The sequence below is a fragment of the Acipenser ruthenus genome, chromosome 1 (genome assembly GCF_902713425.1).
Source record: "Acipenser ruthenus chromosome 1, fAciRut3.2 maternal haplotype, whole genome shotgun sequence".
Taxonomy (NCBI): domain Eukaryota; kingdom Metazoa; phylum Chordata; class Actinopteri; order Acipenseriformes; family Acipenseridae; genus Acipenser; species Acipenser ruthenus.
In genome coordinates, this window is record NC_081189.1 from 71,263,006 (window position 1) to 71,277,944 (window position 14,939).

A 14,939-nucleotide genomic window follows, 5' to 3' on the forward strand; every position below is an offset into this window, starting at 1 on the left:
ATATAAAAGCTGCATCTTCCTGTTGCATATCAGTCCCAATGGACAAGGCAGTAGGTCTGATTGGCGTTGATACAGAGGATATAAAGTAGGCGCTCAGCCTACACACATATAATGAAGTGTCACATCTAATTGCCTGTGGTAATTAGAAGCTGTTATTGTTTTAGAACAATCATATATCCCCTTCAGATGAACCTTATTCACTGTGTAATGGCAGATGTTTATTATTTGACCGATGCTTGTAATAGCTAATATGGTTCAATGTAGAGTCTGTCAATTGTGAAGTGAACTTTATCAGTGCAATTGGGTGTCTTGTTTCAGTGAAGGTCATTTTTTATCCTTTCAGATTATCGGTGGAAAATATTGAAGCAGAGCTCCATTCCCTGTCTGTTAGAACACAGTCCATAGAGACACAGATACAGCAAGACACGGAGCTCTTGCAGCAGCTGGAACAATTCATACAGGTCAGTACAGCCTGTTTTTTTTACCATCCACATCACCACTGTGTTGGTACTGTGTGTTACAAAATGTGCTTATGCTTATTGCTTTTGTTCATTAAAGTTGATGAACCTATGAGTGCCCTGCTGTGTGAGCCAAATAGGCATGTTCCTGCTAAGGTTATTTATTGCATGTTATAAATCAGAATAAAGAGGATTGTGTTTTTGAGGAAATATTGCAACACATAAATAAAAACAAATTGTCACCTTGAAATAAAAGGTAGGAGCTGCTGACGCTGCTCGCTGGAGGTTTCAAGATCACATTAAATTGTATTGATTTTACAGAAGCCCACACTATGCTTCTGTCTCAGTGGTTCCTATTGAACACAGTCCTTCACCGTTATTTTTTGTTAGCTCCTGTTGCATGGCTTGTAGTAAACAAAACAGAATTTGCCCAGTCAGTCTTGGTTTTTCTAAGAGATGTTTAACTTCAGTTTTTCACGTTCAAGTAACCTGTTCCTCTGTGTTTTCTGTGATGTAATCTTCTCCTCATGTTCGCTAAAGGTGTTTCCTTTGCCTGCAGAGCGCTGTGAGAGCCCTGGACGACATGGAGAAGCAGAGAGTGAAGTTGCGTAAGGAGGGAAACGTTCTGATTGATTTCTTCTGTGAAGATAGAGAGACCATGAAATTGGATGAATGCTTCAGGATATTCCAGGATTTCTGCCTCAAATTCAATAAAGCTGTTAAGGTACTTGTTAGGCTGTTGGTATAAATACATGTGACACCATACAGTATCTCATTAATGTTTTAAAGATGCACACCATACAAAACATTACTGTGAACACATTTTACACAAATACTCCCTATGTCACATAATTTAACATATACACAGCTTAACCTTCAAGTTTAATATTAAGATTAACTCTGAAAAAATAAGTTATGGTAAGTTGCAACAGTTTACATTTGGTGCGGAAACCACTGTTAGGTATACCACCCTGCCCTACATGTGAGAAATGTGGTACTGTGGTCTTTTTGCACAGTATTTGTCCAGTTCTGTAAAATGTGATCCAATAATCAAGAAAAAAAAAGTGGAGTATTTCTGATGTGAGTTTTTCCCTCTGCAGGATAACCGGGATCGTGAGTTGAAGGAGCTGGCTCGGCAGAAGCGCCTGCGGGAGCTGGAGGAGAAGCGGCACTCGTGGGCAGCGGGGGATCACAGTGGTAACTTCGGTCGGAGCAGCAGCGAGAACGACGTGGAGATGCTGACAAAGGCCGGCCTCCTCGACTTCCTGCAGCAGCCCCAGAGCCCGCTCTCACGCTCGTCCAGCGGCAGGCGCTCCCGGCACTCCCTGGTCGTGATGGCAGACAGGGAGCTCCAGAACTTCCTGGAAGGCCCCGGAAGGGAGGACCCCAGCAAATTCAACAGCCTCCCCCAGGTGAACGGGCATCAGCCGAGGAAGAGCTCTCCATGGATGGACTTTCGAAATGAGAACAAGGAACTTGACTTAAAAAAAAGCACACACTTAAATGGGGACCAAGCAACCACGGCCTACAAAAACAAGGATGCTGGCCTTCAAACTCCTGCGCTCACATCTAATATGGATTCAAACTTTAACATGGATGCCTGTGTAAATAATAATAACAGTAATAATCTCTCTGAAACCATCGCATTGAACAGCAGCAACCAGGATAAAAATACCTGCCAAAAGTCACAGCTCACCAGTTGCGGCCAAATTAATGTTACTGTGGAAAGATGCGCATTGATCGTGGGACTCCAGGCATTTGATTTTGCTTCTCCATCTAATAATAATAAAAATGTGTGCTTGGAGAATAAAGGAGATCTTGTTGTTACAGATTTAGAGATGGCAAACAATAGAGTGAAGACTCCCACTGTTTCGAATACAAACATTCCTCTGTCAAGTCTAAGCTCGCCAAGTGCAACAAATGCAGATTCCAAAATGGAATCTTCCCAGTTTACAGCCTCTGCTTCCCCACCTCAAAAAGTGGACGAGGAGGAGGACAACAGCACTGATGTTTCCTCAACAACATGTGATACCCCTTTGCCTTTAGATAGTTCTGCATCTGACAAGAAGAAGTCACTATTCTACCTTGGGGATTGCACAGAGGCGGACTGTTCTGTAACATTTGACTGCTCAGAAAGTTGTGATGCTCAGACGGCTTCAAATGAATCTGGCAATTTAGAAACCCAAACTGTGGAATCCTGCCAGGACAACACTAAAGAGCAAAATGCAGCTTCTTCTAACTTAGAATCAGGATCTGTCAATGATGCACCAGTTTCTGTCCCTCATTCAGCCACCACGGAGGACAGGGCATCAGATGGTGGTAAAACAGGAGAGACTACAAAACAAAAGAAACAAGAGAAAGGAAAGTCGGAAATCAACAAGAAAACCACTTCTGTCAAAGAGAAGCCAGCTCCAAAAGGATCTAGTGTTCACGTCAGTAGTTCTGGCAGATCTGTAAGGACACTAACACCTTCAGAAAACCAGAATATGCGTAAAGTGGTGCCTATTTCCAGAATGAGCAGGTCAGGCAGCTTGGCAAAGAAGACGGAGAGAGCCCCGGTAAGGGAGAGCAGCAGTACTGAAATGAAGCGCCCCCAGCGTGAACACAGCACTGTGGGGATCAAAAACGACCAGACCCCCAGGACCCCTCGGCGCGCCAGTCTTCCTGCAGAGGAACACAAGTTACACAGAGGGACTCCGGCCCAGGCCAGTTCCCGCTTGGCCAGAGATCCAATGGCACGCAAAAACTCTGTCAGAAAACCCAGTGCCAAACCAGTACGGAACATACCCAAACCAGAAGAAAAGATGTGCCGGTCCACCATGAGGGCTCTGGCCCAGGCCCAGGCTGCAAACGAGGCAGGAAAAACTCAGACTCTGACTTCCAACAGCAAGGCCTCGGGGGCCGCTCCCAGCTTCGCAAGGAACACAGTGGCTTCTTCCTCCAGAAAGATGAAAAAGGACATGGCGCCAAGCTCGAACCCTCCCACTCCTTCCAAAAGCGCCACCCTCACCAGAAATGGGCCTCAGAGAAACAAAACTATGCCAGCACGTAGCCCACAGACTCCAAAGGACGACGACAATTCACAAATTTCTTTGAGAAGGGTGGCGAGCATGAGAGTGACAAACAGGACACAGCAGCGTAGTGAGACACCGCCCCCCAAAAAGGAGCCCTCGCGCAAAGAAAGCAGTGTTTCTGATAAGTCACTGGTTGAAACAGAAGACTCGAGCAGAGTGCCCACAGGAAAGACACTGAACCGCACCTGGAAGTAAAATATGTAGAGGTGTTTTATTTTATTATTATTATTTAATTTACAGCTTCATGCCATAATATTGTATAATTGTGTTTTTTTTTTTTTTTTTAAACCATGGCCTTAAAAAGAGGTGGCATTAACACGCTTCTTGCGATGTCATTTCATAATGACCACATGATCTGTAAAACTTTTGTAAATACACTGTAATGATGTCCAAAAATTTATTTAGGTTATTAATCAAAGGTAAATTGTGTTGAAGTCCAGCTGTGGTTCAGGTGCAAGAACTAGTAAAGCTCAAGAATATGCTATTCAGATGAGAGTGTGGAGTTATATCCTCCATATTTGTGCTATTTTTCCTGATTGCCCGTTTTACCCAAATGCTTTCAAGTGGGTGGGCACGAAATATGCCTTTTCAATCTGTGTTGTATTGTTTTTTCTGTTGTAATGAAGTTTAAATGTTACGGGAAATATAAGAATAATGCTGCTGAGTCTCTACCAACTGATTTCATCAATTCATCCAGGATAGGAGCCATTTTAAATCTTAATTAATGCTGCTGTATTGCGGTACTGTGTGTTCAAGTGATTTTTTTTCTGAAGTGCCCCCAGGTTTCAGCTGTGACGATGAATACCTTACAAAGCCATTTTCACCTTCAATGGCATCACACTTTGAAATTTTAGAATTTACTTCTAAAACCAAATCCCTGATACATAAATGTCAGTAAATCAGAATGTTTTTCTTTTTATTTATGTAAAACTTTATGAAAGAACTGCAAACATTATTTGCCAGTCTGAAGGAAATATATTATACATACATAATGAGTTACTACATGCAGGCTAACATTTAAAATTCATTGGTCCAACGTTAATCCTTAATATAAAATACATTTCCATATATCTTTAAATGGAGCTTAAATGAGATATCTAAAATGCATTTTCAGATAACTTAAAATCATTTAAAGATATCTCAAAATGTTTTTGAGATATCCTTAAATCATTTTCAGATATCTAAAATTCAATTTAAGATATCTCAAAATGACTTCCTGTCTATTTTATGATATCAGAAATTCTTGACATTCTTGAAATGACTTGTCTATTTAAGATATCTGAAATTCATTTTTAAGATATCTGCAAATTACTTCCTGTTCATTTAGAGATATCTCTAAATCATATGTTTGATATCTCTTTTGTGTCTCGTTTGTGTCACCTGCATAGATCAAATCTGTTTCTCTCTTACTGTTGCTATTTCTGGAAAAAAAAGATACACAAGCAAATATCAGAAGTGAAAGAGACATAGATGAGCAGTACATTTTCCCTCTAGTCTAGACTATAACATGTGCAACAGTACTGTATCAAATTAGTGGGTCAAAATATAGATTTCAATACATGCAGGATACTTCATAAATACCTCATCATTACAAAAACATTGTACCTAACGGTACTTAGATAATAAGTGGTCTCCCCGTTTTCTGGACTTGACGTCCTTGCATTACTACAGAACTACAATTGCAGGATAAAATACATGTTTGAAATTGTGCTAGCTAACTGAATACAAAAATAGTGCCAGGCCAATAGCAGAGTCTGTCCTTTACAACAAATTAAACATTATTGACAGTTCAGTTATTTATTAAACGTTGTGCATTGACCTTTCACTGTCTTTTATGTAGTTGCATTTAGAATATGAATGCAGTGTGTGTGCAGTTATTTCCTTCTGTGACATGTGTAGACCATGCAAATAAGTTTGTTTATTGCCTTTAACATGGGATATCCAGTAAAGCAGACAAGATGCAGAAAACCAGCAAACCTTTACACCTTTCAAAAAAGCTAAATATTCCAGTAGCAGGAAGATGAATCCTTTTACAAGGAAGAGACAGTCTAATGAAAAGATTAAAAGTTTAGATGTCCCACTGGCATCCACTTCATATGCTCTGTGTTTTAGATTTCTACAATGTGTCCTTTTGTCAGAAAAACGATGAGGCAAATACACAATAATACCAAATTATGTCTAGATGAGTATCTTGTTTATTGGCCTAGAAAGACCACCTTTCAACACCTTCTTAAAATAAACAATGACAAAAACTGCATAACTTAAACGTCACTGGGTCTTATGTCTTTACATTAAAGCCTGCAGATAATTCATTGTTTCATTGTTTTGATTAAAAGTGGTTAATTAAGAACAGGCTTAATTACATACAGAAAAACATCAATTATATATTCAATAGAATTTTCAATAATAGGGTGAGTTGTGAATTGGGATTTATAGTTCTGTGTGTTTACTAACTGTAGTACTATATTACTACATAAATGCCTGGGTAATTGTAGCTAAAATACAAACCAATTTTATTAAATTATAACATTCCAATAGTAGTTTAAGTATTTTACACAATTTGTATGGTTCATGTTTTGGTGGGATGTTATGCACCATGTTGGTTTGCCTTACCAGGGCACAACATATTAACACTGTTTAAAAGGAAATTACAAGCACTGTTGATTCACAAGTAGAGGGTTATTTAACCCTCCAAACCAGGCATTTATCTGGGGCATTACAGATTTTTATTGGGGGATAGACTACCTTAATAAATGTAGAAACAGAAAAAAGGGAAATGCAAACAGTAAACAAGACGATTGTCGTGATTGATATCTGGTCCATCCAACAAATGTTTCATCAGTGGCCTTGTTCTGTGCATCCGGCCAAATGTTCTAACCAATATGAAAACCCAAGGACCTTTAATGTTGATTGAAATTATTATTACTCAGCAATCTGGAAATTGATTAAACATTTCATTCTTAAGAAATAATGAAAATACAAGGAGAATCTCTAGTAGATGTCAGGTCTCATTTTGTTAAAGGGGCTTTTTAGTTTAGTTTAGTTTAGTCACTTTGTGTTGGCAGGGACAACACAGGAACATCTCAATAGTGCAAGCACTAATACAAGGAGAGACACAAATATTTAATTATTTAAAACAGACTAGCAGGTCCAGCCCCTTTAAGAGTGTCATGGTAACAGTTATTACAGTTTGTGCAGATCACACACACAAGTACTTTTGCTTAAATATTGTTTTTATTACCACTGGAAATGCTTGTGACAGCATGTTTATTTATATGAGGGGGGACAGGGTGTTATTAGACTAACATTGAGCTCATGTGACTTGGGTTGTGTGAAAGACATTCCATGGACTTTAAACATCAACTGCTTCAACTTAATCTCCAGTCTCCTTTATTCTAGTGCAGGAAACGTCCTTGAGTTCCACAGTGCTTGCTGTTTTCAGATCTTTTATTATAGCCTCTGCTGCCCCTCATCAACTGTTCTGCAGCGTCATGAAAATAAAACAGCACGTTCTGAACTGACACCAGAGATTTCATAAAGGTGCCCTATTTTCACTTGATGAAATGTGTCTAAGAAGTTTATAACTGTAATTAATAAATAGAGAAGCTATTGTATCCTTGACAATGGGGGCTTAATTTAGGCACCTAAAGGGTACATTCATATGTAGCTGTTTATATAAACACACAGTGCTTCGCTGCAAGTAGTGCGTGTCTAGCTCTGCAAAGTAGGCTGATATAAAGCAATTGTATGATTTCCAATTAGTAGTGAGCCACGGCATCTGCAGTAATTACATAGGAATAAATATTATGTCCGACTGAATTTTCATTCATTCATACCTGCCTTCTGACAAACAAACTTCCCATTTATATGTAATATGCCTGTGGGTTTATGATACAGACTAGTTTTGTAACGTGTTATCCAACTAGGGAAGGAGGCTGTGACAGAGTAGCGTCACTGGCCAAGCTGTTACTGGCAAGTAGCCAGACGCAAGAAGCTGCAGGTTAAGCGCTATCGTGCACGTTTACTAATATTTACAGTTAACAAAGCAAAAAACATTAACAAAACAAAAAGCACAAGGGCCAAAACAAACTGTCTCTACACCAAAGCATGGACATAAACAGGACAGCACACAGCAACACGCACCTTCCCCAACACCAACATTAACTCCAACAACACCCGTGATTACCCTTTTTATACGTCACATTCCCATATGCTTTCTGGCAGGGAGGAATTTAACCCCCTCCCTGCCAACCCACTATACCCCATACACACACTTTATACCAGCAGGGCTTTTGTCCTGCCACAGAGGCCTAGTGATTAAAGTTGAGGACTGGAAGGCAGGAGATCCTGAGTTCAAACTCAGCCTCTTAACTCACCAACCAACACCAATCTCTGTACCTCAGTAATAGAAGCACTCTACAGAGTCTCACATTTAAATGTTAAACAGTAACCTTTGGTGGAATTCTTATCCCAGCACTCCCAAATCGTCCTTTTGGATTCCATGACAACTCATTCGGGCAGTGCAACACCTTCCTTGTTCTTTCAGGGATTTCAACTCATTGCAGGACCTGGTTTTCTTCCCCTGCCACAGATAATCATTTAACCCAGTGTGAAGGTCATGGGATTGCATTGCGCTGTTTCAGCAACTGTCACCAGGAATTAAAAAAAGAGTATTGGTATTATAATACTGTAGCAAAGACACAACGTTCTGTGTCACTTAAACATGATTTTAAAAACGTACTATAAAATACTGCAGCTGAAAGGTGCTATGAATTGAGAGGCTGCTGTAAAAGTAAGGTGCTATGAATTGAAAGATTTAAAATAAAGATGTTCTGATTTGGACTGTGTGTGTGTGGGACTGACCAATCGTAAGTGTTCTGTTTCAATGCTTCTTTTGCATGAATGTTAGTAACTGTTGCAATTTGTCTGGGCCCTGAATGGCTAATTTGTGGGTGTTGTCTCGAGTGGATGTTACTGTTGGTTTAGGTTTGGGGACCCCAGAGCTATAAAGAGTCCTCTTTTGAGCTGCTTGGAGGCTGTATGCTTGGGATATATGAAAAGAGCATTGTTCCTGTAATAGCACTTGTATTTTGTCTTCTTCAATAAAGCTTTAGTTGGAGTTTAGCACTTGTCTCTGCTTTACTCACCACCGCCGCCGTCTTGCTACAATATGTTGAACCCATGCCATGAGTGAGAGGTTTTCATGTCACTGAATACTGATTGACTTTGAGAGGTACTTGAACACCTCCGTGCTGTGCTATTCTTGCAGATTATTTTTTAGTGATTTATGTAGTGTGTCTATCAACTTTATTTTTCCTCATTTGCAGTTGAATCCTGGGGATTCAACTATCTACAGCTGTCCAAGCTAATGATTGAAGTGGCGGGCATATTGGGTGCTGCTTGAGAACATTGAAGATTGACATAGCAAACTCCTCTGAATACAGTATACTGCTTTAAAGCTTCAGTGTCCCACTATCATGTTTTTGCATTTAAGAGATGCATTGAGTGCCCAAACAGATCCTCAGATTGGATTTTACACTTGATACATCCTCTTGTTTATTGCTTTTATAAGATAAGGGGTTTGGTCTTTCTTTGTTTTAAGGTCAGGGTTTTTTAGTAAAAAAAAAAGTTAAGTTCTGCTCTAAGTTTCACTTCAACCGAATCGATCTATCTGCTTGATGTCGCTATGCCATCAACGGACTCTGTGTTGTTTGCTTATCCAAACTTGCGCCTTGTTGTTTTATCGCAGGATAAAAGGATTAGTCATCTCAATGAAAGTGAATGACAGAGATTAATTTGTGTCTGTTTACAACATTCTTCCATAGCTTTTACAAAGTCACATTTTTTTCTACTCTTTTTTTTTCTGGTGTGTCTCTCCAGTAAATCTCACAGCTGGCAGATTAAATGTTATTGGTTCTCTTCCAGCAAATCGATTGCAGCAGCTATTTCAAGAAAATTTGGACATGCAGGCGTTGAGATAAAAGAGAGGAATGTTGTCAGCCCTCTTACTAAGACATTCAATTTCACTCTCAGTAACTCAGGCTAACGCCACACTGACTCATTGTGAATTACTCTCGACTGCCTCAGAGCTGTGAAAGGCACTTGGATTCTGAGCTCCAGTTTAACACAATGTCGCTGCTCCTTCATTTACCAGCCGCATAAATAGACCTGGACACCTGGACTCCAAAGTTAATTCAGTTATTAAACAGGTGATCGGTGCGTAAATCTGTAAGTCACATTTACATTATAGAAAGCTGCAGCATCCCACAGTCATGTAACAAAGTTCTAAAACCTTAACTGAGATATTTTTTTAAGTACAGTATTTCTAAATTGAGCATTACTGAATGTGTTATAGTTATGAAGGTTATTGTATTAAGAAGCATCCCACTGTATTTATTATGACATACAGTACCTTAAACTCATTTAAATATCCAAATGTTTTTACTGTGACATACTTTGAGGTGGTTATTCTAAATTATTTAATTTCAATGATTTAATATTCTCTAGTAGTTACAATGATCACTGTAGTTTAACACAATGTTTCAGAAATTACAGGAGTTACAGCAACTGTGGGAAAACATGCAAAGCTGGCATACCCATTTACTGCAGTATTGCATTTTTTCCTAACAGTATTCAGAAGCTTGCTGTTGTGTTTTTTAATGCATTAACAGCAGTTAACTACAGTTTTTTTCAATATTTACTGCACGGTGTAGTAAATGACTACAGTAAATTGAAGTATTTATTACAGAATACAGCAGTGCCAAGGTAATGACGGCCCATTTGTGTCTCTGCTCCATCCATCTGTAGGAATGGGTACAGATGTTGGCTGTCTGATACATACTCATCCATTGATACTTCAGTAAAGGCGTGTTGTGCATTGGTAATTTTTTATTAATTAATATGTAATGTTTCTACGGTAGAAGGATGCGGCCCCTTCAAGAGCGTTTGTGTATTTCAGCTCCACCCTTTTCAATGAGACGAGCTTCCCAATGTCTGAAGGAATACAGTATTGATATAATATAATGTATCATTCTAACAGGAGCTTGATTCACCCTGTACGCTCCAATAAAAGTAACAAAGCTGCTGCAGTTGTGGCTCCGGCTGATGTTATTCATCCACTAACCATCCTATCCAGCTCCCTAGCCGGCCTGCCATCTTCAAGGGCCATGCTCTCAAGTGTGATGGACCCTCTCATGCTACCTAGACCAAGGGATTTAATTACAAGTCCAACACCTAACGCATATATATTTTGACTTTGTGGATAAATAGATTTTAATAAAGTGTTTTAAACTGACACTGCTGACTCAAGGACTTCTACTAAAATCAACCGATAAAAAAGAAGCTAATGATAGGATAGGGATGCAAAATAAGATTTCAGAACAAGGCAACTATGAATATGAAATCCAATATATAGCAGCAGCATATTGAAACGTATGAAAGAGTAGCTAATAAAGGTAAGGGAACCAAACTATAATGCCCTTTTTTATATAAAGGTGATCTGAGTTACTTTAAATGTTTACTGTAGCTTTAACAGTTCAAAACCTAGTCTGCTAACAATTTCAGCGTTAATTACAATGCTCTTTGAAATGGCAATAGTGCAAGCATCATATTTGTCATTGATTATAATTCAAATTGAACAGGCATAAAAGCCTGCACTTTAAAGGGTCATTGTTTCTAGTTTCCTTTGTATTTCTGGATATGTGGTGTCTGCTACTAGTGTTTTAAGCCAAGTTCTTTGGTCACTGGGGAATTCTCATGAATTTATTGACTATCAAAGAAGAACAGAAACCCTACTTATTTTGTTGCAGAGAGCCATGTTGCTTCCAGCAATAGAGGGTAAATACCAGTTCTGCAGTGGCACTGGTTTCCCATAGAAAATACAGCACACAGCCCTCCAGAACAACTGGAGGTGAGGTATTGATTATCCATTTTATCTCCCTCCGACCAAGTGCTCTCCATAAATCTTGGTAGCCGTGAATAACTGTTCTATCTTCAAGTACATGCAAAACATGTCAATGAAGCATCTGGTCCACAAGTAATTTGTTAACCATTTATTAATAATACAGATGACTTGGTGAGAGATTTGTTGTTAGAAAAAGTTTCTGCAATAATGCCAGTCCTGGTACCACATTAACCAGTATTGATAGTCACCATTGCATTGCACCATTGTTTGTTTGAATAAAATAAAATGCAAATGTAAATAACATTCAATCCCTCTTGTGCTGTTCCTTTTTGTGTCTTTCTGTATGATTAATGATTGTGTTTCGCTATTGGATTCGGTTTGTATTTTCCATGCAGGCCTGACGCCCTAGTGACAGTAAGCTCATTGCAGCTTTAACACCTCATATAATGCTTTACCATGCTTTCACAAGTAAGTTACGCTGTATTTTATGCATTTTGACAAGTTTGTAATCATATTATACAACAGTAAACAGGCTTAACCTCATAACTACATATGTGTCTGTGTATGTGCTCATAGCTACCGCTCTGCCTTAAATTCTGTTAACATTTTCTTGATTTGCATTTCTAAACATGCAAAACTTTTGGCTCTTGAGGGGAGTGCTCTTTTATAAAGTCCTACTGAGCTGAGAAACAAAAAAGCAATACATTAATGATTTGTTATGTGGCACTCAAAGGGCTTTTTTTTTTTAGTAAAGACACACCCCATGTTTATTCATTTATTTATAAAAGAAGTGTGTGCGGCATATGCTGACATTTTATACACACACACACACTAATTGTGCTTTTATGTTATAAAACAATTTCAGTTACATACATTTTTTTTTGTTATTTGCCTGCATTTTATAATACATTGGAGTAGCACAGCCCTTTATTAGTACAATATTTGGGAGCTGGAGGTTATGTATTTCTTACACTGATACTAGTTTGAAACATAAGTGTGACTGACGCCGTCTGCTGGACAGGAGTCAAAATTCATGCAATTTGGGTGGCCCCAAACAGCAATGACCATAGCCTTTATTTTTATTTAGCAGATGCCTTTATCCAAAGGCAACTTACAGAGACTAGGGTGTGTGAACTGTGCATCAGCTGCAGACTCACTTACAACTACATCACACCCAAAAGAAGGAGCACAAGGAGGTTAAGTGACTTGCTCAGGGTCACACAATGAGTCAGTGGCTGAGCTGGGATTTGAACAGGGTATCTCCTGGTTATAAGCCTGTTTCTTTAACCACTGGACCACACAGCCTCCTTGCACAAGCAACTGCCTTTATAAAAGTGTACTAACAGTACTGGTATTGCAAGAAGAAAGGCAAGTATGTAGCATTTTACCAAGTGCAATGTTTACTCAGTATGCTCGTTCATTTTGTTTATTGAAGGGGTTTGACAGGTTGTGGTTAAAAATGTATGTTTTGACTAATAGAATCCCTCCCTTTTTAAGTTTGCACTGGCTGGGTACTATTTGCCTTCATGTCCTTGTGATCTCCTGTCCCTGCTTTAGAGTTCATTAAATGAAATCAGTGATTTTACAAACATTACATAAATATAAAATACAAAAATAAAATACTAGTACAAAACAAGTGAACTGCCTCCTGAGGAAAACATAAGTGGCTTTTACAGAAGTGAGAGTTACTGTTACCAGGGGTGACCACCTTGCACTCCCTTGTATACGTTTAGCATAGTAAAACCATGGCAAAGTCTAATAAAGCATAGTGAATGGTAAAGCATAGGTAAACATTGTAAAGCGCAGAGAGGTATAAAGAAACATGGCCAACCAGGGTAAACTATGGAAAGTGCTTGGTATAACCGTGGGAAAACTGGAAAAATGTGCAGAAATACCATGGTAAACTTTGATAAGGGCTGCTGTAGTACCATTCATTCTCCCCTAGATGCATTAACCCATAACTAGTAAAACCATGACTCTTCTGGCTGGCACCCAGGCTGATTTAATTTGCAAAGAGGTACACACAAAATTTAACTATGGATATTACATATATTATTATTTGACTGTCTAGCATTACCTTAGGTAGTTTAGGATTAGTGCTAATTGGGGTCTGTGAAACTAGCTGATAATGTAGAATAGACAATTGTAGACAATTATTATATGCACTATATTTAAGGTGACCATATGGCTCTGTGTTCAGGGGGACAGTTTGGGACAGTTCAGGCTTTTCAACTCATAGCCCAATGCATTCTGGTACGTTTTACCTGTCTCAGGTAACATACTTTCCTTTAAGAGAAGCAGGACTACGCTTACCAGAATGCATTGGGTTGTGAGTTGAAAAGCCTGAACTGTCCCAAACTGTCCCGCTGAACATGGAGACATATGGTAACCTTAACTATAGGCCTACATTTAACTTTCCTCAATCGTCAACAGAATTTAAAAATACACTATTAGTATGACCTGGTTAGTACATGTATGTAGTATTAGGTTAGATAAGGTCTATTCTTTCTGTGCAAGAAGTCAACGAAGCTCATCTAGTAAAAGCACTGCCTGTTGGAGTGCAGGGTGAGTCATGCAGGCATGGTTCAAATCCCACTCACAGCAAGTTGCCCATGTTTGGGGACCCAGTTGGAAAGCTCCCTCCTGCAGGTTTAGCAATCAAAATAGAAAAACTGTCTGGAGATAGTTTGCCTCATCATGCTTCAGTGGCCCTAATATGTCAGGCATACAAGAGTTCAGGAGGAGACTTCTCAGGCTGAAGCCTTATCTTCAGGGTTCAATGGCTTGCTTAAACATAGGTAATTCCCTAAGCAAGCCATTGAACCCTGAGGCAAGTGGGCATTTCAAATTGGGCATTTTTTATTATTTTATTATTTAGTAGTCGCCAATTGATTTTACCCAGTTTTTCTCCCAATTTGAAATATCCAATTGTATTTTAGGCTCAGCTCACCGCTACCACACCTGCGCTGACTTAGGAGCGGTGAAGACGAACACACGCTGTCCTCTAAAATGTGTGCTGTCAGCCGACTGCTTCTTTTCACTCTGCAGGCCCGTCATGCAGCAACCCCAGAGCTACAGCGTCAGAGGACAACGCAGCTCTGGTCAGCTTACAGGCAAGCCTGCAGGCGCCCGGCCAGACTACAGGGGTCGCTGGTTCGCGGTGAGCCGAGGACACCCTGGCCGACCAAAACTGCATCTCCCTGGAAGTATCCCATTAAAGTATCTTTCATAATAATAACATTTTACACCACGCAACATAAAGATCATTTTTAAATCAAATGCACTTTTCTGTAACCATTGTGTGGTCCTAGTTGGCATTAATATAGGGTTGATTTTAGTCCACATAATTAGCTAGTCACTCGTTTGAATTTGTTGCAGCAGATAGCTGGAATGTTTTACAGAGGGATTTGAAATTGACCAACCTTTTTTCTGTTAAGCTTTTTAGCCATCAACTGCATGCTACTGACTGATTCATGTAATTGTTAAATCTGCATTGAATGGTCT

The 14,939-nt window shown here is 39.3% G+C and overlaps 1 protein-coding gene across 3 annotated transcripts in view; it reads left to right on the plus strand.

Annotated features, from left to right (window-relative positions):
• Positions 1–4,196, plus strand: part of LOC117421482 (FH2 domain-containing protein 1-like) — a 43,329-nt gene extending 39,133 nt beyond the window's left edge. For all 3 annotated transcript variants that reach the window (XM_059028894.1, XM_059028891.1, XM_034035950.3), the window contains exons 10-12: positions 344–461; positions 1,018–1,182; positions 1,559–4,196. In XM_059028894.1, the coding sequence (XP_058884877.1) occupies positions 344–461; positions 1,018–1,182; positions 1,559–3,727 (2,452 nt within the window). In that variant the 3' untranslated portion in view covers positions 3,728–4,196. The remainder of the gene's footprint in view (positions 1–343; positions 462–1,017; positions 1,183–1,558) is intronic.
• The last annotated feature ends 10,743 nt before the right edge of the window (positions 4,197–14,939 follow it).